The 22556-nt window shown below is 52.9% G+C and overlaps 2 gene segments (V, D, J or C); both read right to left on the bottom strand.

Moving 5' to 3' along the window:
* Nucleotides 1–497: 497 nt before the first annotated feature.
* Nucleotides 498–16086, bottom strand: LOC128946326 (Ig heavy chain V region 6.96-like). The segment is given in 4 exon segments: nucleotides 498–565; nucleotides 10200–10511; nucleotides 14659–14680; nucleotides 16024–16086. Coding segments are annotated over 4 exon segments (465 nt in total).
* Nucleotides 16087–18806: 2720 nt separating this feature from the next.
* Nucleotides 18807–22556, bottom strand: LOC128946325 (Ig heavy chain V region 6.96-like). The segment is given in 2 exon segments: nucleotides 18807–18835; nucleotides 22208–22556. Coding segments are annotated over 2 exon segments (378 nt in total).

Here is a 22556-nt window from a genome sequence, read left to right as displayed (position 1 = left end):
TCAATATAAGCAGCAGCATTACCACCAGCACCACTCTCTTTGGCACAGAAATAGGTGGCGGAATCCTCGTCCTTAAGGTTGTTCATGGTCAGCATCACCGAGCTCTGCCCGTTGTCCCTGGAGATCGTGAACCGGCCCTTGACGGATGGTGCGTACCTGGTGCTGCCACCACTGCTGGTGATACTTGCAAGCCATTCCAGTGCCTTTGTTGGTCTCTGTCGATACCAGCCCACGCCAAAACGGCCAAAATCGAACCCGGACCCTCGTCAGAGGAGGCGCAGGGACCCCCCAGGGGGCTGGAGGTCCCCCCCGCACTCCAGCAGGGTCACGGCCGCCCGGAGCCCTGCGGGACAAAGGGGAGATGGGGATGAGGCCAAAGCTCAACCCTTGACCAAAATCCTTACTCTGGGCCCCAAACTGGGACCCTTGGAGTTCATCATCCACCTCCCAGCAGGTCCCATCACGTTTTCCAGCAGACCACATGCACTATGAGACATTCAAGCGATCAGGTTTTTCATTTCCATCACCTCCCCTTTGTCCCGCAGGGCTCCGAGCGGCCGTGACCCTGGTGGAGTGTGGGGAGGACCTCCAGCCCCCCGGGGGTTCCCTGCACCTCCTCTGCCGAGGGTCTGGGTTCAGTTTCGGGAGTGTTGCCATGAACTGGGTCCGCCAGAGACCTGGGCAGGGGCTGGAGTGGCTCGCAGGAATCTACAAGGATGGTTCCAGCACCTACTACGCGCCATCGGTGCAGGGCCGGTTCACGATCTCCAGGGACAACGGGCAGAGCTCGGTGACGCTGACCATGAACAACCTCAAGGTCAAGGATTCCGGATCCTATTTCTGTGCCAAGGCTGCTTATAATGGTTACCAAAATCAGGCTGCTGCTTATCATTTGATCCCGTCTCCGTCCCTGTGTCCCCCCCTGTCCCCGTTCCCCAGACCCTTCCCCCAATCCCCAACCCCAGACCCCATTCCTGTCCCCGTGTCCCAGCTCTGATCTGGCTCTGCCCCAAATCTCCCCCATTTTCCCCCAAATTCTTTACTCTCGGACCCACATCTTGACTCTATGAAATTTTTGTGCCAAACCCTCAGGATTCGGTGCCCCCAGTGCGGGTTTGGGGCCAGGGGTGCAGATTTGGGGCTGCCCCAGAGGGATTTTCAGGCCCGTGGTCACAATGGAAGGGAGCGGAAATCTGGGGTGAATGGCTGAGGTTTGGGGGATGGTTCTGGGCAAACAGCCCCAGGGTGAGGTGAAGGGCGAGATTTGGGGGAAATGGGAAAAATTGGGGGAAAGTCCAGACTTGGGTCAGCAGGGGTGGAGTTTGGGGGAAAATGGTGAAGTTTTGTGTGGAGGATTTTATTAAGAGTTGGTTAGTGAGAAAAGCCATACTGACATAATGCCACTGGTTAAGCTGAAAGAGGGAGATCAGCAGTCTCTGATTCAGTGACTGCTGACAAGCAAGAATGCCGGATGGCCTTGCTGCAACATGAGGAAAGGGAGGTGAGATTAGTCCTGAATATCTGCAGAATGTAACAGAAGAATAAGCACAAGAATGTAGAAGTAGGTGTAGTTGTTGATACGTAACTAACCAATCCTGAGCTCAACTTTTGCAATATGTATGAAGCTTATTAAGAACTATATTTAACCCGCCGTATTCGATCAATAAATTGGACTTGGATGAACCAACTGGTGTCTGGGTCTCCTTCCTCCGACAAATGCTGGAGAATGCGGGCAAAGGCAGCACTCTGAACGTTCGCTCTCTTGGATTATAAATTCGCCACGGTCGGGGAAGTTGGGTGAGAGTCCTTGCAGCCGGGACGGTGCCGGATTTTAAAAGCACCCTTGAGGATTACAAAAGGTATCTCAAGTCTCTACGTGTCGCAGGAGCCTGGAAGGGCTGCAACAGCACGCGCTGATATATAGGTATGGATAGGCAAACGACATACGATTCCTTCTCCTCATATTTAGAAAGGCGAGGAGTAAAAGGGATAGATTTAAAAAAGGAATTACCAGGGTTATTAGCTTATGGTCATTCTAAAGGAATTTTTGCTAACCCACATACAGTTCATGAGATAGCAGAGTGGAAAAAGTTTGGGGATATCCTGTGGGATGCAGTGTTAGATGATGATAAGTCAGCAAAGAAATTTGGCAAGTTATGGCGGGTGGTGTATAATACGTTACTTCAGCAGGTCTCTGAGAGAAAGGCAGCAGAAAGGGCGACAGAAGCTCATAAGAGGAATATAGGGTATGGTCGTGAGGATGATCCCTTAGCACCTTCTGTAACTCAGATACTTATGCTTAAGGGTCCCCAGCAAAATGGTGTGGAAAATTTTCCCTTAGATACAGTGGAACCATCTGCACCCTTCCTGTCAGAGGGGGAGGTCGAGTTGGATGGTGGAGGTAAGAGCAAGCCAGCTTTGCCTCCGCCGCCAGCTTCAGGCGAGTTGGATGGTGGAGGTAAGAGCAAGCCAGCTTTGCCTCCGCCGCCAGCTTCAGGCGGGTCGGATGGTTAAAGTGGGAGCAAGCCAGCTTCGCCGCCGCCGCCACCTTTGCCTCCGCCGCTTCCCCTGAGCGGGCCGACTCCCGGGGGGCCACTTCCCCCCCGCGAGTCGTCTCCGGTTTCACTGTCAGCTCCAGCAGCGGGGGGGCCGCTTGCCCCACGCGAGCCCGCCTCAGCAGGGGGGCCGCTTCCCCCGCGCGAGTCAGCTCCTGCTCCACCGCCTTCCCCGTGCTAGAACTCGGTCTCGGTACCGAAGTGCCAGCAGCATAGCACCCTTAAAGAGTCAGATCCCATCCCGGGGGCACACAGTGACCTATGGGGGGAGATGGCTAAACAGAGGAGGGAAGCTTGGGCTGCTGTGGCAAAAGAAGTAATGCAGATGGGGGATGGCGAGGCGGTGGAAGTAGCTTCTAATCTTGCATGTCCGGTTACATACACACCACAGTATGATGCACAGGGGAACCTTACACATAATATAGCGGCATATAGTCCCTTAGATTGGAAGTTGTTAGCCCAGTTACGTTCTACGGTTAGTCAGTTTGGAGTAAAAAAGTGAACCTGTTAGGCAAATGCAAGAGTGTTAGCTACTTTAGGGGCAAATTGGACTATTGAGGAAGCATTAGAGCGAATGGCATTAATGCCAACAGCTTCACAGGCATTTCTAGCAGAAACTTTAAAGGAATTAGGATTAGGGTTACAAAAGCAAGCAGAGTCTACTCAAAGTCAGGTGTTAGCTGCTCAGAATCAGGTGTTAGCTGCTCTTGCTCCTCTCCGAAGCGGCTCACTGGCAGACACGCAGAGCTCGAGACCATTCATCGAGTGTTACTGATGCGGCAATGAGGGACATACGCGCCCAGACACAAGTTGCCGCCGTGACATCGGAGACACCAGCTGCCGACGCAACATCGCTGTCACCTCCTGTCTGCAACCAGCCACAGCAGGGAGCCTCGGCTTGGACTTATCAGCAGCAGTAGACGTCACACTAATGACGAACCAGCCTGAGAGGATACAAACTGGAGTAAAGGGTCCTCTTATATTAAATCGATAAAGATGTGGAGCATGGTTATTAGGACGTTCTTCAATAACTATGCTGGGATTATTTGTATTGCCTGGTGTTATCGATGCGGATTATACAGGGGAAATACAAATTATGGTTTACACCCTTAATCCTCCTATTAGAATAACAAAAGGACAACGCATTGCACAATTAATACCACTATCACAAATGACATCTGGTATACCATCATTTACTGGACAAACGCGGGATGAAAAGGGTTTTGGCTCTACTGGTGTTACACTTTTAACTGTGGATTTACAAAATAGACCAAAACAAAAAGTGGAAATTACCCATGGGCATCAAAGCATAACCCTTTATGGATTATTGGATACAGGAACTATTACTGCTTTTACAGATGCAGGAAAGAAATCAAGGCGTGCTGCTGTCACCTGGCAAGAAAAAGGACAATGGAAGCATCAACTTCTTACAGCAGATCCTGCAGATAGCTTACAAACTTTGGAATTGTTGGCAGTAGTATGGGCAGTGTCCAACTTACAGGAGCCTTTAAATGTGGTCACAGACTCTATGGATGTTGCCGGAGTAGCCAGACGAATAGAGGAAGCAGCAATTAAGGAAGTGAATAATAAACGATTGTATGAGCTATTGATACAATTAAGGAAAGCTTTACGAGAAAGAAATGCAGCGTATTCTGTGATTCATATTAAGAGCCATAAATGGTCTGAAGGTTTAGGAGAAGGGAATGAACGTGCAGATAAATTGGTTACCTTACCCATTGATAACTCTTGTCCTATTGATAAGCATACATTGGCCAGAGAAGCACATAGTAAATATCATCAAAATGCAAAAGGATTAGCAAAGCACTTTGAGCTGAGTTTATCAGAAGCTAAGGCTATTGTTAGAGCATGTCCAACATGTAGTTATCATAATGGTGGAATAGGTTTAGACTTTGGAGTTAATCCTCGAGGTTTAGAAATAAATGAGAAATGGCAAATGGATGTTACACATATCGCTAGATTTGGTAAAGTTAAGTGTGTGCATGTCACTATAGATACATATAGTCATTACATATGGGCTACGGCTCAGGCAGGAGAAAAAGCTACACATGTTATCAGGCACCTGTTAAGTTGTTTTGCTGTCATGGGAGTCCCAAAGAGTATCAAAACGGATAATGGTCGAGCTTATGTGAGTGCTAGGGTCCAGAAATTCTTGAATCAGTGGTCTGTTAAGCATGTGACAGGTATTCCACACTCTCCTACTGGATAGGCAATAGTGGAAAGAGCAAATGGTACCCTTAAGCAGTATATTGAAAAGCATCAAGATATAAAGGACCCACAATCATGTTTAGCTAAGGTTCTGTATGTGATCAATCATTTATGTATTTTTGGGGAAGGCGATATCCCTCCTGCAATTAAACATCATCCGAGGTCAGGTCAGGAAATTAAAACTCGACTACAGGATTATGGGAAAAACCTGCAAAAGTATTATACTGGGGTCAGGGATATCTCTGTGTTTCCTCACCTACAGGACCTTTGTGGGTGCCTGCTAAGTGGACTAAACCTGTTTTTGATGCAGCCTCTGGTGGACTGCCTCACGGAGGAGGACAAGGAGCTACTGGGGAAGAAACTGTTTCTAGTCCTACGACCACTACTGTTATAGTTGAAGGGACACTCAAAAGTGTTGGACAGAGCACTGACACGTCACTATCGGACGGCCCAGGAGCTGATTGGTTTTATTGACTCATTATCAACTTTTCGTTTAACAAATCCAGCAAAGGAACATTGCCTTGACTGTTATGATCCACATTGTGCTGCCTGGATAGCTCTACGTTGTGGGGGTTGTGATAGAACTTTTTGGATAGAACAATCATTATTATGGGATTTATGGTGTCACACTTGTGAGCATGAGCACACATGGGGTAAAAACTGGCAAGATGAATTAAGGAGACAAACGGGGCTAAATGCATATGTAGCTTTAAATCTTTATGAGTCTCCTGAACAGAAAATTCTTGCTTATTATCGTTGGGAAGTACAATGTGTTGTAAGTAGAATTAAGGTTCAAAGTAAATCACGTATAATTTCTGTAAGGTGTAGAAAATTAGTACCTTTAACACAACATTCTATTGTAGGGCCCTTCAGGGGGAATCCTGAAAGAGCATTGCATCATTGCATTGAAAAATTACAAAAATTAAGTTTGAAAGTGACGGGACCAGTGAAATTAGGAGCAGCAAAACTGAAAACAGATAAGAAAAAGAAGGTAAGATGGGGAACAACCTCATCTAAATAAGGCTATTAGTGATTGCTAATTAGTTTTCTATGATTAGGGCAATTTCACATCTATGGGACCCTGCCTTGTGGGATGCTCTAGCTCCATGGGACCCTGCTTCGTGGCATGCTATAGGTGTTGAAGAACAAGAACAGCGATTACGAGATAAGATACATTTTGTATTAAAGAAGGAGCTTGAATTGGTAGCCGTATATAGTAAGAAAGCTGAAGAGGCTTTGCAATCACCACCATTGAACTGGTTGGATTGGATCACACAGACAAATTTTAATACTGATCCTTTCCTATATACACTTCCTTGTTATGTTTGCAAAAAGGATAATGATAAGTGCTATGCTTGGGTAGCTTTGCATTGTGCTGATTGCAATAAGGTTTACTGGTATTCACAGAGGACAGTAGGAATTTTATGGTGTCACCCTTGTTTTGGGAAGTGGATTCGATATTCTTCCTGGTATAGAGCTCTTGAGCAAAGTACTGGTCTACCAGGAAGGTCAGGATTACAACTTTATGAGAGTGCAGAACAAGTGGCCATAGCATATATAAGGTGGAAATTACAGCAAGTACTTAGAGAGCTTGAAATTACTACATCCTCACGCATCATAGCAGCTCGCTGTAAAGCTGATTTGCTTTTAAACTTACCTCACGCTATACCTGTAAGCAAAGATGCTGATTTGGAATTAGATCAGTGTATTCAGAAATTGACTCAGCCTCACAATAGACATTCTAACAAACCAGGGAAAAGACAACGAAGAAAGGAAAAACAGAGAAAGCAGAAAGAAGAATGAAGTTTGTTTTTATACTGCTCAATGCTGTAGTAAGTGAAGCGATAGGGATAACACGTTTCAGTCAGCCAAGAGAAAATCTATGGGTAACACTTGCTAAACAGATTAACCAATCATCGCTTTGTCTTAGTCTTGGAGGAATTACTAACCCATTTCGAACATGCCTGGTAGGACTTCCGGTGTGGTCTCCAGGAGAATTTTGTGGTTTGATAAATAATCGAACCTTATGTATGTCTAACATGTCAAACATCACATTGCCAGTGCAGCAAGGGTATACTGCAGGTCAGAGTGATGGCTATCGCCAATGCTTACTAATCCAATCACTTAACACTTCTTTGCATTCTCCTCCTGAGGAACTGGATCTTTTTGGAAGTGCAAATGCCAGTATGCCTAACACTACAGCTGGAGGATAGTTTAGTTTCAAACCCTTGGATGTTCAAAATTGAAATCAACCTAAAGACACATGGGCCACCTTAGATTCATCCCTGAATTTGAGTGAATTCTCTCCACAGTATTACAGTCAATGTAACAGTACAAAAATCACGGCACCAATGAAATTACCTACAGGAATATTTTTAATTTGTGGAGACAGGGCGTGGAATGGTGTACCAGCTAAGCCATAGGGTGGACCCTGTTATTTGGGAAAATTGTCCTTGTTTCACCCTAATGTATCCTTGCTAATGCAGCTCAGTCAAACATCAAACAGGAAAAAGCGTAGTATACATGACTTGGACTGCAGCCAGATAGGAGATCCAAAGTTTTGGGGTACATTCAAACAAGTAGTAGTTTCCACTATATTGCCAGGAGGATCTGCCAATAAGGCTATGAATTTAGCAAAGCAGTTAGGGTGCTGGACAAGAAATGAGCTAAACAAGACATCCCAAATTCTAGACATGTTAACTGCAGATGTGCAGAGTGTTAACCATGCTGTCTTACAAAATAGAGCTGCTGTAGATTTTTTGCTCTTAGCACAAGGGCATGGATGTGAAGAGTTTGAGGGAATGTGTTGCATGAATTTGTCTGATCATTCGGTGTCCATTCACACTAAGATAAAAGAACTACAACAGGGACTTCACAATCTCAAAGAAGAAGAAGGTTTAGGAATTGACGAATGGCTTAAAAACTTAGGACTTGGGCCATGGCTGAGGAACCCTGTGATCTATGCTATAGGACTACTGGGTGTAGTTTTACTGTTTTTGCTTATTTTGCCTTGTGTCTTTAATTGTATTCAAAACATGGTCAGTCGTATGATAGCAAAAATGCAGACTAGTCTTCTTGCTCAAGAAGAAAACGGGGGAAATGTGGAGGATTTTATTAAGAGTTGGTTAGTGAGAAAAGCCATACTGACATAATGCCACTGGTTAAGCTGAAAGAGGGAGATCAGCAGTCTCTGATTCAGTGACTGCTGACAAGCAAGAATGCCGGATGGCCTTGCTGCAACATGAGGAAAGGGAGGTGAGATTAGTCCTGAATATCTGCAGAATGTAACAGAAGAATAAGCACAAGAATGTAGAAGTAGGTGTAGTCGCTGATATGTAACTAACCAATCCTGAGCTCAACTTTTGCAATATGTATGAAGCTTATTAAGAACTATATTTAACCCGCCGTATTCGATCAATAAATTGGACTTGGATGAACACACTGGTGTCTGGGTCTCCTTCCACCGACAGTTTTGAGGAGAAGGGCTGGGATTTGGGGGAAGGATTGCCAGGATTGGGGAAATTTGGAAACCACCCTGGTCACTACCAGGATTGATGCCAAAACCAGCAGCATTACCATTGCCAGCGTAATCACTGGAACGTTTGGCACAGAGATAGGATCCAGAATCCTCGACCTTGAGGTTGTTCATTGTCAGGGTCACCGAGCTCTGCCCGTTGTCCCTGGAGATCGTGAACCGGCCCTTGACCGACTTTGAGCAGGTGATGGTGCCACCACTGTATATGTATGCCACGAATTGCAGTCCCTGCCCCGGTCTCTGGCAAACGCAGAACATTCCAAAAGTCCCAAAATTGAACCCAGATGCGTGGCACAGCAACGTCAGGGACCCCCCGGGGGGCTGGAGGTCCCCCCTGCACTCCAGCAGGGTCACGGTCGCCTGGAGCCCTGCGGGACAAAGGGGATTCGAAAAGCTCAACCCTTGACCCAAATCCTGACTCTTGGTCCCACATTGGGTCCCTTGGAGTTCATCATCCTCGTCCCAGGTTTGTCCAGTCCCTTTTTCCAGCTGGCCACACCTGCTTTGAGGCCCTCAACCAATGAGGTTTCTCATCCCCATCTCCCCTTTGTCCCGCAGGGCTCCGGACAGCCGTGACCCTGCTGGAGTGTGGGGGGGACCTCCAGCCCCTCGGGGGTTCCCTGCGCCTCCTCTGCCGAGGGTCCGGGTTCGATTTTGGCAATTTTGGGATGGGCTGGATACGGCAGAGACCCAGGCAGGGGCTGGAGTTTGTCGCGAGTGTCACCAGTGATGGCGCCACTCCCAGATACGCGCCGTCATTCAAGGGCCGGTTCACGATCTCCACAGACAACGGGCAGAGCACGGTGATGCTGACCATGAACAACCTCAAGGACGAGGATTCCGCTGTTTATTTCTGTGTCAAACTCTGCAATGGTTACGCTGGCAATGCTATTGACGCCGGTTTTGGCGTCACGTCTGGTAGTGACCATGATGGTCAAAAAATGTTTCCAATCCCAGAGATACTCCCCCAAAATCCCAGCCGGGTTTCTAAAATCTTGGCCATTTCCCCCAAAGTCCACCATCACTTCCCCAATTCCCAATTTCCCCCCAATTTTGCCCATTCCTCCCCAATCTCCCCCAGTTCCCCTCCTTCCCAGTGCGGAACGGGGATCGCTCCAGGGCCCTTTGCACACAAAGCTTTTTGTGCAGCCGGTGCTCTGCCACAGCGCCCCGAGGCTGAGCTGCCCTCTGCCAAACACAGATGTTCACAATGACCAAAACCAGGAACTTTCTGTTTCCTTTACTTCCCCGGCCGGGCCCCGGCAGCTGCCGGGGAGGAAGTGGGGGGAGGCTGCGGAGCCCCAAAATCGCGGCGTCTGCTCCTCTCTCCCTCCCTGCCTCGCTCCCACCTGGGGCTTCACTTCTCCCCCAGTGGTCTTGGTGTCTGGGGCTGCTCCTTGGGGCTGGGCTGGAATCCTCTCTGGGAGCTCAGGACATGGCGACGATGCTGATGGTGGCCCCAAACCCCCATCCCTGGCTCCCCAAATGTCCCAAAATCCCCAAATCCTGCCCCAAATCCCAACCCTTGATCCCCTTCTTGACCTTCACCTTGTGTCTACCATCTTTGCCCCAACTTCCGACTTTCTCCTAATTATTCCCATTTCACACAAATCTCCCCCAGCTCCTGGGCCCTTATTGGAGGAGCCTTAGCTGGAGCCCAGGGGTGAAGGTTTGGGGCAATTGGTTGAGTTTTGGGGCAGGAGCAGGGGAGGGTTTGGGGTCAGTGCTGACCATTGGTGCAAATGGGGGAGATTTGGGACAAAGGGTCAAGGGCTGGGGTTTGGGGGGAGGGTCTGGGATTGGAGACGGGGGGGACACTGAGAGGGGGGTGGATCCACAACTGTCATCTTCACTATAAGCACCAGGACTACAACAACCACTACCAGCATATTTGGCACAGAAATAGGTGGCGGAATCCTCGTCCTTGAAGTTGATCATGGTCAGCGTCACCGAGCTCTGCCCTTTGTCCCTGGAGATCGTGAACCGGCCCTTGACCGATGGCGCGTACGCGGTGTAAGCACCATTGCTGGTGATCCCTGCGAGCCATTGCAGCCCCTGCCCGGGTCTCTGGCGCACCCAGTGCATCCCAAAACCTCCAAAATCGAACCCGGATGCTCGGCAGAGGAGGCGCAGGGACGCCCCGGGGGGCTGGAGGTCCCCCCCGCACTCCAGCAGGGTCACGGCCGCCCGGAGCCCTGCGGGAAAAAGGGGAGATGGGGATGAGAAACCTGAGTGGTGAAGAGTGCCCAAGTTGGCATTGCATGATTGAAAAAGGGGTGGGACCCCTGTAGGCGGAGGATGATGAATTCCAAGGTTCCCAATTTGGGGCCAAGTTTCAGGGTTTGGGTCAAGGGTTGAGCTTTGGCCTCATCCCCATCTCTCCTTTGTCCCGCAGGGCTCCGGGCGGCCGTGACCCCGCTGGAGTGCGGAGAGACCTCCAGCCGCCCCGGGGGGTCCCTGTGCCTCCTCTGCTGAGGGTCCAGGTTCAGTTTTGGACAATATGGGATGGGTTGGTATCGACAGAGACCCGGGCAGGCACTGGAATACGTCGCGAATGTCAACAACAATGTTGGTTACCTCGAGTACGCGCCATCGTTCAAGGGCGTGTTCACGATCTCCAGGGACAACGGGCAGAGCTCGCTGACGCTGACCATGAACAACCTCAAGGACGACAATTCCACCACCTATTTCTGTGCCAAATCTCCTGGTACTGGTGGTGCTGGTGCTAATTATATTTAGAATGCCGGTGATGGCCCCATCACCTGACACTGGGCTCACAGACATCCCAAAAACTCCTACTTTCTTCCATCAAATCTTTGCCCTTGTCTCTAAACCGTGACAGTTTTCCCGAATCTCCACCATCATTGTCTCACCTCTCACATTTCTCTTGCAGCTTTAGGCAATTGACCCAAATCTCAACTGTTCATGCCTAAAACTCTGCCCTTTGGTCCCCAGATCTCAGTGGGGTTCACTTGTGACCATTGGCCCCAAACTCAGCTGGTTCTGCCCCAAATCTGAGCTCCTGGACCCAAACCTCAGTTCTTGGCTCCAAGTCTTAACCGAGGTCCCCAAACCTGGGTGCAAATGGTCGAGATTTGAGGAAAATGGGCCAGACTTGGGTTGGTGGGGGTCAGGGATGGGGTCAAGGTTTGCAGGGAATGGTCTGGGGAATGGGGACAGGTGGGGACCTGGGGATGGGCACGGGTCAATAGATTCAAGGGCACAAGCAGCAATGTTAGTGCTGGACTCCTTGGCGCAGAAATAGGATCCGGAATCCTCGTCCCTGAGGTTGTTCTCAGTCAGGGACATGGAGCTCTGCCCGTTGTCCCTGGAGATCCTGACCCGGCCCCACAGTGACGGTGCGTAGTAGGTGCCACCATAGCTGTCGATAGCGGCCACCCACTGCAGCCCCTGCCCGGGGCTCTGGCGGATCCAGTGCAGATCAGAACCACCGAAATGGAACCCGGACCCTTGGCAGAGGGGGCGCAGGGACCCCCCGGGTGGCTGGAGGTCCCCCCCACACTCCAGCAGGGTCACGGCCACCCGGAGCCCTGCGGGACAAAGGGGAGATGGGGATGAGGGCAAAGCTCAACCCTTGACCCACATCCTGACCCTTGCCCAAAAATTGGGACCCTTGGAGTTCATCATCCTCCTCCCAGGAGGGTCTTATAACTTTTTCTAACAGGCCACACCCACTATGAGGCCCTTGACCAATCAGGTTTCTCATCCGCATCTCCCGTTTGTCCCACAGGGCTCCGGGAGGCCGTGACCCTGCTGGAGTGCAGGGGGGACCTCCAGCTCCACAGGGGGTCCCTGCGCCTCCTCTGCCGAGGGTCTGGGTTCAGTTTCAGCAGTTTTGCCCTGAACTGGGTCTGACAGAGACCCGGGCAGGCGCCAGAATTCATCGCGTGGATCAGGAGCGATGGTTCCAGCACCAGGTACGCGCCATCAGTCAAGGGCCGGGTCACGATCTGCATGGACAATGGGCAGAGCTCGGTGACACTGACCAGGAACAACCTCAAGGACGAGGATTCCGGATCCTATTTCTGCGCCGAAATTTCTGGTGCTGCTTGGGATGCTGCTACTTATATTGACCGTGCCGGTGGTGGCAGCGCCCCAAGGCCTGAGACTCTCTTGTCCCCAAATCTCAGAACCTTTACCCAAATCTCAGCCCTTGACTCCATTCTTGACCCATTTGCCCAGATCTGCCCCATTTCCACCAAAGACCCCAAACCCCCAAACTGGTTCTGCCCCAAACCTTCCTGCTTTGGCCCCAAAACTCGCCCAATTCTGGCCCAAATTCCCACTCTGGGTTCCCAGCCACAGCCGCTGACCCAAACCTCACCCGCTGCCCCCAAATCTCAGCCCTCGGGGTACTTTTGGGGGTCGAGGATGAGATTTGGGGCTGAGAGTTGAGTTTGGGGGCAGACCCAGGGCAGGGTTTGGGGGCAATGGGCAGCGCTGGGGCAAAGGGGGCGGGGCTTGGACAAAGGATCAGGGGTGGGTCAGGGGGGTTTGGGGAAGGGTCTGGGGACAGCTGGGGACAGCTTGGGGCTCAGAGATGGAGCTGGCACCACCAATGCCATCGTCACCAAATGCAGAACTTGGATTATATTCATTAAAACATTTGGCACAGAAATAGGATCCGGAATCCGCGTCCTTGAGGTTGTTCATGGTCAGCGTCACCAAGCTCTGCCCGTTGTCCCTGGAGATCGTGAACCGGCCCTTGACTGATTCCGCGTAGTTGATCCTGCCACTGCTCCAGATCTCAGCAAGGAATTCCAGCCCCTGCCCGGGTCTCTGTCGATACCAGCCAATCCCAAAACTCCCAAAACTGAACCCGGATCCTCGGCAGAGGAGGTGCAGGGACCCCCCGGGGGGCGGGAATTCCTCCCCGCACTCCAGCAGGGTCACTGCCGCCCGGAGCGCTGCGGGACAAAGGGGAGATGGGGATGAGGCCAAAGCTCAACATTGACCCAAATCCTGAGTCTTGGCCACAAATTGGGACCCTTGGAGTTCATCATCCTCTTCCCAGGTGCATTCCATCCCTTTTTCCAGTTTGCCACACCCGCTTTGCGGCGCTGTACCAATCAGGTTCCTCATCCCCATCTCCCCTTTGTCTCTCAGGGCTCCGGGCAGCCGTGACCCTGCTGGAGTGTGGGGGGGACCTCCAGCCCCCCGGGGGGTCCCTGCGCCTCCTCTGCCGAGGGTCCGGGTTCAGTTTCGGGAGTTTCAACATGGGCTGGATGCGTCACAGACCTGGGAAGGGGCTGGAATTCGTGGCAGGAATCAGCAACAACGGTGGCAACATTGGCTACACTCCAGCGGTCAAGGGCCGGTTCATGATCTCCAGGGACAACGGGCAGAGCTCGGTGACGCTGACCATGAACAACCTCAAGGACGAGGATTCCGCCACCTATTTCTGTGCCAAATGTTACAGCGGTGGTTATGCTTACCCTGCTTCTGCTTCTGGTATTGATGGGAGTTTTGGTCCGAAACCCTCCCCTCTCTATTTTCAAATATCACAGAATTCTCTGATCCTTCCCCCAAACCTCAGCCCTTTTTATCAAATCTCCACCGGTCTTCCCCAAACTCTGCTCCTGCTGCCCCAACTCTCAACGTTCCCCGAAATTTGCCCATTTCACCCAAATATCCTCCAGCTCCTGGGGTCCTCACTGGGAGGAGGCGAATTGGAAGTCGCGGGCGAAGTTTTGGGCCCAATGATTGAGTTTTGGGGCAGAACCAGTTAGGGTTGGGGAAGGTGCTGACCATGGGTGAAAATGGAGGAGATTTGGGACAAAGGGTCAAGGGCTGAGGTTTGGGAGTAAGGGTCTGGTGTTTGGGACAGGGGGGGGTACTCAAAGATGGGGACTCAGAACAAACCACCATGACCAACATCACCACAATCAATATCGTCACCAGCAGCAGTGTCGCAACAATCATCCCCATCCTTGGCACAGAAATAAACGGCGGAATCCTCGTCCTTGAGGTTGTTCGTGGTCAGCGTCATCAGACTCTGCCCGTTGTCCCTGGCGATCGTGAACCGGCCCTTGACTGAAACCGCGTACCAGGTGCTGCCACCGCTGCGGATGTAGGCGACGAATTCCAGCCCCTGCCCCGGTCTCTGTTGGACCCAGCTCATGGCAACACTCCCGAAACTGAACCCGGACCCTCGGCACAGCAACGTCAGGGATCCCCGGGGGGCTGGAGGTCCCCCCCGCACTCCAGCAGGGTCACGGCCGCCCGGAGCCCTGCGGGACAAAGGGGAGATGGGGATGGGAAACCTGATTGGTCCAGAAGGGGAAAAGGGGCGTGACTTCCAGGCAAAAGGGGCGGGGCCACCTGGGAGGGGCACCAGGATCAGCAGGGCCAGGAGCCGGAGGGAGCTCGAGGCCAAGACCGGGATGTGCCCAGGTTGGGATCCCAGGGGGAATTGGGGGTCGTTAACAGTGTATTAACTGTGTAATCAATGCAGAATGCTCAGGATGAGGTGTCTAAGTAATTAAAGAATGGATTGGGGTTTATTGCAGGATTTGAGACATGTTGAGATATGGAAAACTCTGGTAGGGTTTTGGGGCTAAACAAGGGGAGTTATGAGAGAAATGGGTGAAGGTTTGGGGATGGGCTCTGGGCGGCGGTGACCCTGCTGGAGTGTGGGGGGGTCCCTGCCACCCGGGGGGTCCCTGCGCCTCCTCTGCCGCACCTCTGGGTTTGATTTCGAAAAATTTGCAATGCTGTGGATCCGCCAGAGACCCGGGCAGGGGCTGGAATGGGTGGCGGGGATCAGCAGAAGAAGTGGAAGCATCTTTTACACGGACTCGGTCAAGGGCCGGTTCACATTGCCGAGTGACAACGGGCAGAGCTCGCTGACGCTGACCATGAACAACCTCAAGGACGAGGATTCCGGATGCAATTTCTGTGCCAAAAGGAGTGGTGATACTTGTTGTGCAGCTGCTGCTGCTCCTGATCAAACTGATGCAATCACTGGGTCCCTGTCTGCATCCCCGTTCCCAGACCCTTCCCCAAATCCCAACCCCTGACCCCATTCCTGTCCCTCTGTCCCAGCCCTGCTCTGGCTCTGCCCCAAATGTCCCCTCTGGGCCACACTCAGTGCCCTCGTTCCTCAAATGTCACCGAAATGTCAGGATTTGGCCCAAAGTTAAGATCAGGGATCTTAAGAATTCAAATTTGGCTTAAAATTCCTGATCTGAGGCCAATGGCGCAGATTTGGGTCGGTGGCTGTGACTTTGTGTCCACAGGGGAGATTTGGGGTGAAACTGGACAAGTCTGGGGGCAGTGGTTGGGATTGGAGGGACGAGGCTGAGCTCAGGGTGAAACCCGCCCGGATTTGGGGCCAGGAGCTGAGATTTGGGGCCAAGAGCTGAGATTTGGGGCCAGGAGCTAAGATTTGGGGCCAGGAGCTAAGATTTGGGGCCAGAGCAGGGCAGGGTTGGGACACGGGGACAGGAGTGGGGTCAGGGGCTGGGGTTCTGGGGAAGAGTCTGGGGAACGGGGACGGGAGGGGACACAGGGATGGGGCCGAAAGGTCAAACATCAGCAGCATAAGGAGCAGCACCAGCACCAGTGTGTTTGGCACAGAAATAGGATCCAGAATCCTCGTCCTTGAGGTTGTTCATGGTCAGCGTCACCGAGCTCTGCCCGTTGTCCCTGGAGATCCTGAACCGACCCTTGAACGACGGCGCGTACCCGGTAGCTGATACTCGCAACCTTCTCCAGCGCCTGCCCGGGTCTCTGGCGGATCCAGTTCATGTTGTAGCTTCCAAAACTGAACCCGGACCCTCGGCAGAGGAGGCAGAGGGACCCCCCGGGGGGCTGGAGGTCCCCCCCGCACTCCAGCAGCGTCACAGCCGCCTGGAGCCCTGCGGGACAAAGGGGAGATGGGGATGAGGCGATGCAAAACTGAGGCAGAACTGCCCAATTAATTAATGGGTGGATTGGGGCTAATTGCAGTGTTGAAGGCACTTCTCCATACAGGAAACCTCTGTTAGATATTTAAAGCCAGAAAAAGGGATTTTGGGGCAAAAGCGGTGAAGGTTTGGGCATGTGGGAATGGCCGTGACCCTGCTGGAGTGCTGGGGGGACCTCCAGCCCCCCGGGGGGTCCCTGCGCTTCCTCTGCCGAGGGTCCGGGTTCGATTTTGGCAGTTTTGACATGTGCTGTATGCGCCAGAGACCCGGGCATGCGCTGGAATGGGTGGCATGGAACACCAGCAATGGTGTCTACACCGGCTGCGCGCCATCGGTCAAGGGCCGGGTCACGATCTCCAAGGACAACGGGCAGAGCTCGGTGACGCTGACCATGAACAACCTCAAGGATGAGGATTCCGGATCCTATTTCTGTGCCAAACATGCTGATAATGGTTGTTGCAGTCCTGGTGCTTATAGTGAAGGTGACAGTGGTGGATCCAGCCCCCTCTCAGTGTCTCCCCCTGTCCCCAAACCGAGACCCTTCCCCCAAACCTCACCCATTGACTCAGCCCTTGACCCTTTGTCCCCTTCTGCACCAATGGTCAGCACTGACCCCAAACCCTCCCCTGATCCTGCCCCAAAACTCAACGATTGGCCCCAAACCTTCACCCCTGGGCTCCAGTTCAGGCCTCCTCCAATCAGGGCACGGGAAATGGGGGAGATTTGGGTTAAATGGGTAAAAGTGGGGGAAAGTCGAGAGTTGGGGCAAAGATGGTGGACACTGGGGGAGAAGGTCAAGAATGGCGTCAAGGGTTGGGATTTGGTGCAGGATTTGGGGATTTTGGGACATTTGGGGAGCCAGGGATGGGGGTTTGGGGCCACCACCAGCAACGTCACCACGTCCAGAGCTCCCAGAGAGGATTCCAGCCCAGCCCCAATGAGCAGCCCCAGACACCGCGGCCGCTGAGGGAGCAGTGAAGCCCCAGGTGGGAGCGAGGGAGGGAGGGAGGGAGGAGCAGACGCCGCGATTTAAGGGCTCCGCAGCCTCCCCCCACTTCCTCCCCGGCAGCTGCCGGGGCCCAGCCGGGGCAGGAAAGGAAAGAGAAAGTTCCTGGTTTTGGTCATGGTGAACATCTGTGTTTGGCAGAGGGCAGCTCAGCCTCTGGGCGCTGCGGCAGAGCGCCGGCTGCACAAAAAGCTTTGTGTGCAAAGGGCCCTGGAGCGATCCCTGTGCCACACTGGGACAGAGGGGAAGGGCCAGACTGGGGAGGAATGGGCAAAATTGGGGGGAAACCAAAAATTGCGGCAACAGGGGAGGAGTTTGGAGGAAATGGTGAAGATTTGATAAAAAGGGCAGGAACCAGGGGGAAGGGTCAGAGAATTCTGTGATACCTGGGAACACAGAAGAAAGGACTCGGGACCACAACCACCATCAACACCATAACCAGAACCACCACCACCACAACTACTACTGTAACATTTGGCACAGAAATAGGTGGCAGAATCCTTGTCCTTGAGGTTGTTCATGGTCAGCGTCACCGAACTCTGCCCGTTGTCCCTGGAGATCCTGAACCGGACCTTGACCGACGGCGCGTAGTCGGTGTAACCTCCAGTGTAGTAGATCCTTGCGACGTATTGCAACCCCTGCCCGGGTCTCTGGCGGATCCAGAACATGTCAACACTCCCGAAATCAAACCCGGACCCTCGGCAGAGGAGGCACAGGGAACCCCTGGGGGGCTGGAGGTCCCACCCGCACTCCAGCAGGGTCATGGCCGCCCAGAGCCCTGCGGGACAAAGGGGAGATGGGGATGAAGGAAAACATCACCCAAATTCTTGCATGCAGGTCCTGATGTTGCCCAAAAATTGGGACCCTTGGACCTCACCATCTTCCTCCTGCAACTCCGGCCAGTCATCCCGGGTGGATCCCACACCCTTTTTCTGGAATGGCAGCGCCAACTTTGACCGCACAGCCAATCCATCCCCTCATCCCCATCTCCCCTTTGTCCCGCAGGGCTCCGGGCGGCCGTGACCCTGCTGGAGTGCGGGGGGGAACTCCAGCCTCCTAGGGGGTCCCTGCACCTCTTCTGCCGAGGGTCCGGGTTCAGTTTCAGCAATTTTGCCATGAACTGGTTGCGCCAGAGACACGGGCAGGGGCTGGAATTCGTGGCGTACATAAACATTGGTGGAGCCACTTACTACGCGCCATCGGTCAAGGGCTGGTTCACGATCTCCCAGGACAACGGGCAGAGCTCGGTGACGCTGACCATGAACAACCTCAAGGTCAAGGACTCCGGATCCTATTTCTGTGCCAGGGCTGCTGATGGTTATAGTGCTGCTGCTAATAGTGACGCTGCCCAGGATGGTCTCAAGTTCTGTCCTTTCATCCCACTCCCATCATTGAGTCCCCAGAGTTCTGCTTTTCATCCCAAACCTCACCCATTGACCCAGCCCTTGACCCTTTTTCTCCATTTGCCACAATGGTCAGCACTGACCCCAAACCCTCCCCTGCTCCTGCCCCAAAACTCAACCATTGGCCCCAAACCTTCACCCCTGGGCTCCAGTTCAGGCCTGCTCCAACCAGGTCTTGGGAGCTGGGGGAGATTTGGGTGGAATGGGAAAAACTGGGGGAAATTCGGGGGTTGGGGCAGCAGGGGTGGAGTTTGGGGTAAAATGGCCGAGATTTGATGAAAAGGGCTGAGATTTGGTGGAGAGATCAGAGGACTATGGGATATTTGGAAACAAAGTGGAGGGATTTGGGACCAAGATCAGAACCAGCAATAAATGCCACACCAACAGTACCATCACTATTGGCACAACCACCATCAACACATTTGGCACAGAAATAGGATCCGGAATCCTCGTCCTTGAGGTTGTTCATGGTCAGCGTCACCGAGTTCTGCCCGTTGTCCCTGGAGATCCTGAACCGGCCCTTGACTGATGGCGTGAGGGCGATGCTGCCACCTTTGTCCATGATCCCTGCCACGAATTCCAGCCCCTGCCCGGGTCTCTGACGCCTCCAGAACATGGAGAACCCCCCAGAATCGAACCCGGACCCTCGGCAGAGGAGGCGCAGGGACCCCCCGGGGGGCTGGAGGTCCCCCCCGCACTCCAGCAGGGTCACGGCCGCCCGGAGCCCTGCGGGACAAAGGGGAGATGGGCACCAGGCCCAGCTCTGCCATTCTCATTCCCAGCACAGAGTCAGACACCATTCCTTCTCTCTCTCTGTCTCTCTCTCTCTCTCTCCCTCTCTCTCTGTCTCTCTCTTTCTGTCACAGGATTTTTCCTGGAGCAGCACAGAGAGAAGATGAAGATGAAACAATTCCCATCTCTCATCGCTGCTCCTGCTGTTTCTGCGCGTGTGGAATGTGTCCGGGGGATTGTTCCCCTCCAGGGATTCATCATTTGGGTTCTGCTGCAGATTGTTTTGTTTCCTTGGCCAATGGGCTCCACGCCGTGACCTGGCTCTGTCAGACTGTCACGGGGATTCTTTAAGATTTTTTCGTGTCTTTTGTACGGAATTATTTTAGTATCTCTTTAGTATAGATGTAATATAGCATTAATTAGATATAATATAGTATTAATGAGATATAGCATTATTGAGGTATTATGTAGAATTAATGAGATATTCTATAGCATTAAAGAGATGTAATATAGTATTAATGGGATAAAATATAGAATTAATGAGATATAATATAGTATTTATGAGATATAATATAGCATTAACGAGATGCAATATACCATTAAGGAGATGTAATATAGTAATTAAAAGATGTAATATAGTATTAATGATATATAATATATTATTAATGAGATGTAGAATAGTAATAATGAGATATAATATTTTATTATTGTAATAAAATATAATATTAATGTAATATAGTAGAGATTTAATAGAGCAATTGTTCAGCATTCTGACTCATGGAGTCAGATTCCGTGACCCTGCTGCAGTCTGAGGGGCACCTCCAGCCCCCCGGGGGGTCCCTGCGCCTCCTCTGCCGAGGGTCCGGGTCCAGTTTTGGGAATTTAGGGATGCAGTGGGTCCGCCAGAGAGCCAGGCAGGTGACAGAGTGGCTCGGGGGGATTAAGAGTGATGGTTCCAGCACCGGCTACGCACCCTCAGTCAAGGGCTGGTTCAGGATGTCCAGAGACAACGGGCAGAGCTCGGTGACGCTGACCATGAACAACCTCAAGGACAAGGATTCTGCCACCTATTTCTGTGCCAAATCTGGTAATGTTTGGTACCATGCTGCTGATGTTGCTTATGGTTTTGAACCTGCCGCCCCATGGCTGTGTCCCCCCCAGTCCCGGCTCCCCAGACCCTGCCCCCAAATCCCAGCGCTCGTCCCCGCTCTCGGTGACTGAATTCGTGTCCCCAGCCCCGGGTCCAGTGCTGAACTTTGGGGCAGAGTTTGGGGGAAGATCAATGGCCAAGGGTTGGGGTTTGGGGCCGGAGAGGGGAAAGGGAAATGGAGAAATTGTCACGGGCTGGGTCAGGGGCTGGGAGCTGGGGAAGGGTCTGGGGAACGGGGACAGGGGTGGACACAGCCATGGCGAGGCATCAATTCCATAGGCATCATTAACAGCACCATTATCTTCAGCACCCCTGGCACAGAAATAGATGGCAGAATCCTCGTCCTTGAGGTTGTTCATGGTCAGCATCACCGAGCTCTGCCCGTTGTCCCTGGAGATCGTGAACCGGCAGTTGACCGATGGACTGTAGTAGGTGTAAGCACCACTGCTCCAGATCCCCGCAAAATATTCCAGCCCCTGCCCGGGTCTCTGGCAGATCCAGATCATGGGGTAACTCCTGAAATCGAACCCGGATCCACGGCAGAGGAGGCGCAGGGACTCCCCGGGGAGCTGGAGGTCCCCTCCACACTCCAGCCGGGTCACGGCTGCCCGGAGCCATGCGGGACAAAGGGGAGATGGGGATGAGGCCAAAGCTCAACCCTTGACCCAAATCCTGACTATTGGCCTCAAATTGGGACCATTGGAGTTCATCATCCTCCTCCCAGGTGGGTGCTGCCCCTTTGACCAGCTGGCCACACCCACTTGGAGGCCCTTGACAAATCAGAGTTTTGATTTCCATCATCTCCCCTTTGTCCCGCAGGGCTCCGGGCAGCCGTGACCCTGCTGGAGTGCGGGGGGGACCTCCAGCCCCCTGCGGGGTCCCTTCGCCTCCTCTGCCGAGGGTTCAGGTTCAGTTTCGGAAGCTACGACATGAACTGGGTGTGCCAGAGACCCAGGCAGGCGGTGTAGTGGCTCGCGAGTGTCAGCTACAATGTTGGTTTGACCGGGTACGTGCTATCGGTGCAGGGCCGGTTCACGATCTCCAGGGACAACGGGCAGAGCTCGGTGACCCTGACCATGAACAACCTCAAGGACGAGGATTCCGGATCCTATTTCTGTGCCAAGTGTGTTGATGATCGTGTTGGTTGGGAGAATGTTGCCTGTCATTTTGACCTCATCCCCATGGCTGTTTTCCCCATGTCCCCGTTCCCCAGAGCCTTCCCCAGTCCCCAGCCCCTGACCCCATTCCTGTCCCCGTGTCCCAACTCTGAACTGGTTCTGGCCTAGTCTCAGCTCTTGGCCCCAAACCTCAGCTCTGGGCTCCACGTCCCAAACAATTCCCCAAAACTGACGGGGATGTCCCGATCTGGCCGAACCGTGTCAATCTGCCTTTGCTTTGTGTTATTGGCCACAAACCTCTCGCGGTGAGCTGCGCCATTGAGTTCTGTGTGTGCTGCCAGGGCCGTGAGCTGCCGGCACCTCCCCATTGCCACAGCCCGGTGAGGAGAGCGATGGTGGGAAACCAAACGGCTCCAGAGGGGTCCCCAAAACCCTGGTCCGGTGGGGATTGGGACAGAGACCCCCGGGCGGGGATGGGCCCAGGGCTGAGGATTGGAGGAATTGTTGGGGGTTTGGGGACAGCTGGGGACACTGATATGGGGGCATGGATCCACCACTGGGGTCTTCACCATAAGCAGCAGCATTCCAGGTATAAGCATCAGCACCCTTGGCACAGAAATAGGATCCGGAATCCTCGTCCTTGAGGTTGTTCATGGTCAGCGTCGCCGAGCTCGGCCCGTTGTCCCTGGAGATCCTGAACCGGCCCTTGACCGACGGCGCGTAGTCGGTGTAAGCACCATCACTGTAGATACTCGCAACCCACTCCAGCCCCTTCCCGGGTCTCTGACGGATCCAGTACATGGGGTAACTCCCGAAACTGAACCCGGACCCTCGGCAGAGGAGGCGCAGGGACCCCCCGGGGGGCTGGAGGTCCCCCCCGCACTCCAGCAGGGTCACGGCCAT

The sequence above is a fragment of the Melozone crissalis genome, unplaced genomic scaffold (assembly GCF_028551555.1).
Source record: "Melozone crissalis strain CALT ecotype California unplaced genomic scaffold, PUWL_Pcris_2 ptg000079l_1, whole genome shotgun sequence".
Taxonomy (NCBI): domain Eukaryota; kingdom Metazoa; phylum Chordata; class Aves; order Passeriformes; family Passerellidae; genus Melozone; species Melozone crissalis.
The sequence above is the reverse complement of the archived record's forward strand: the minus strand, read 5'-3'. Positions and strand labels throughout refer to the sequence as shown.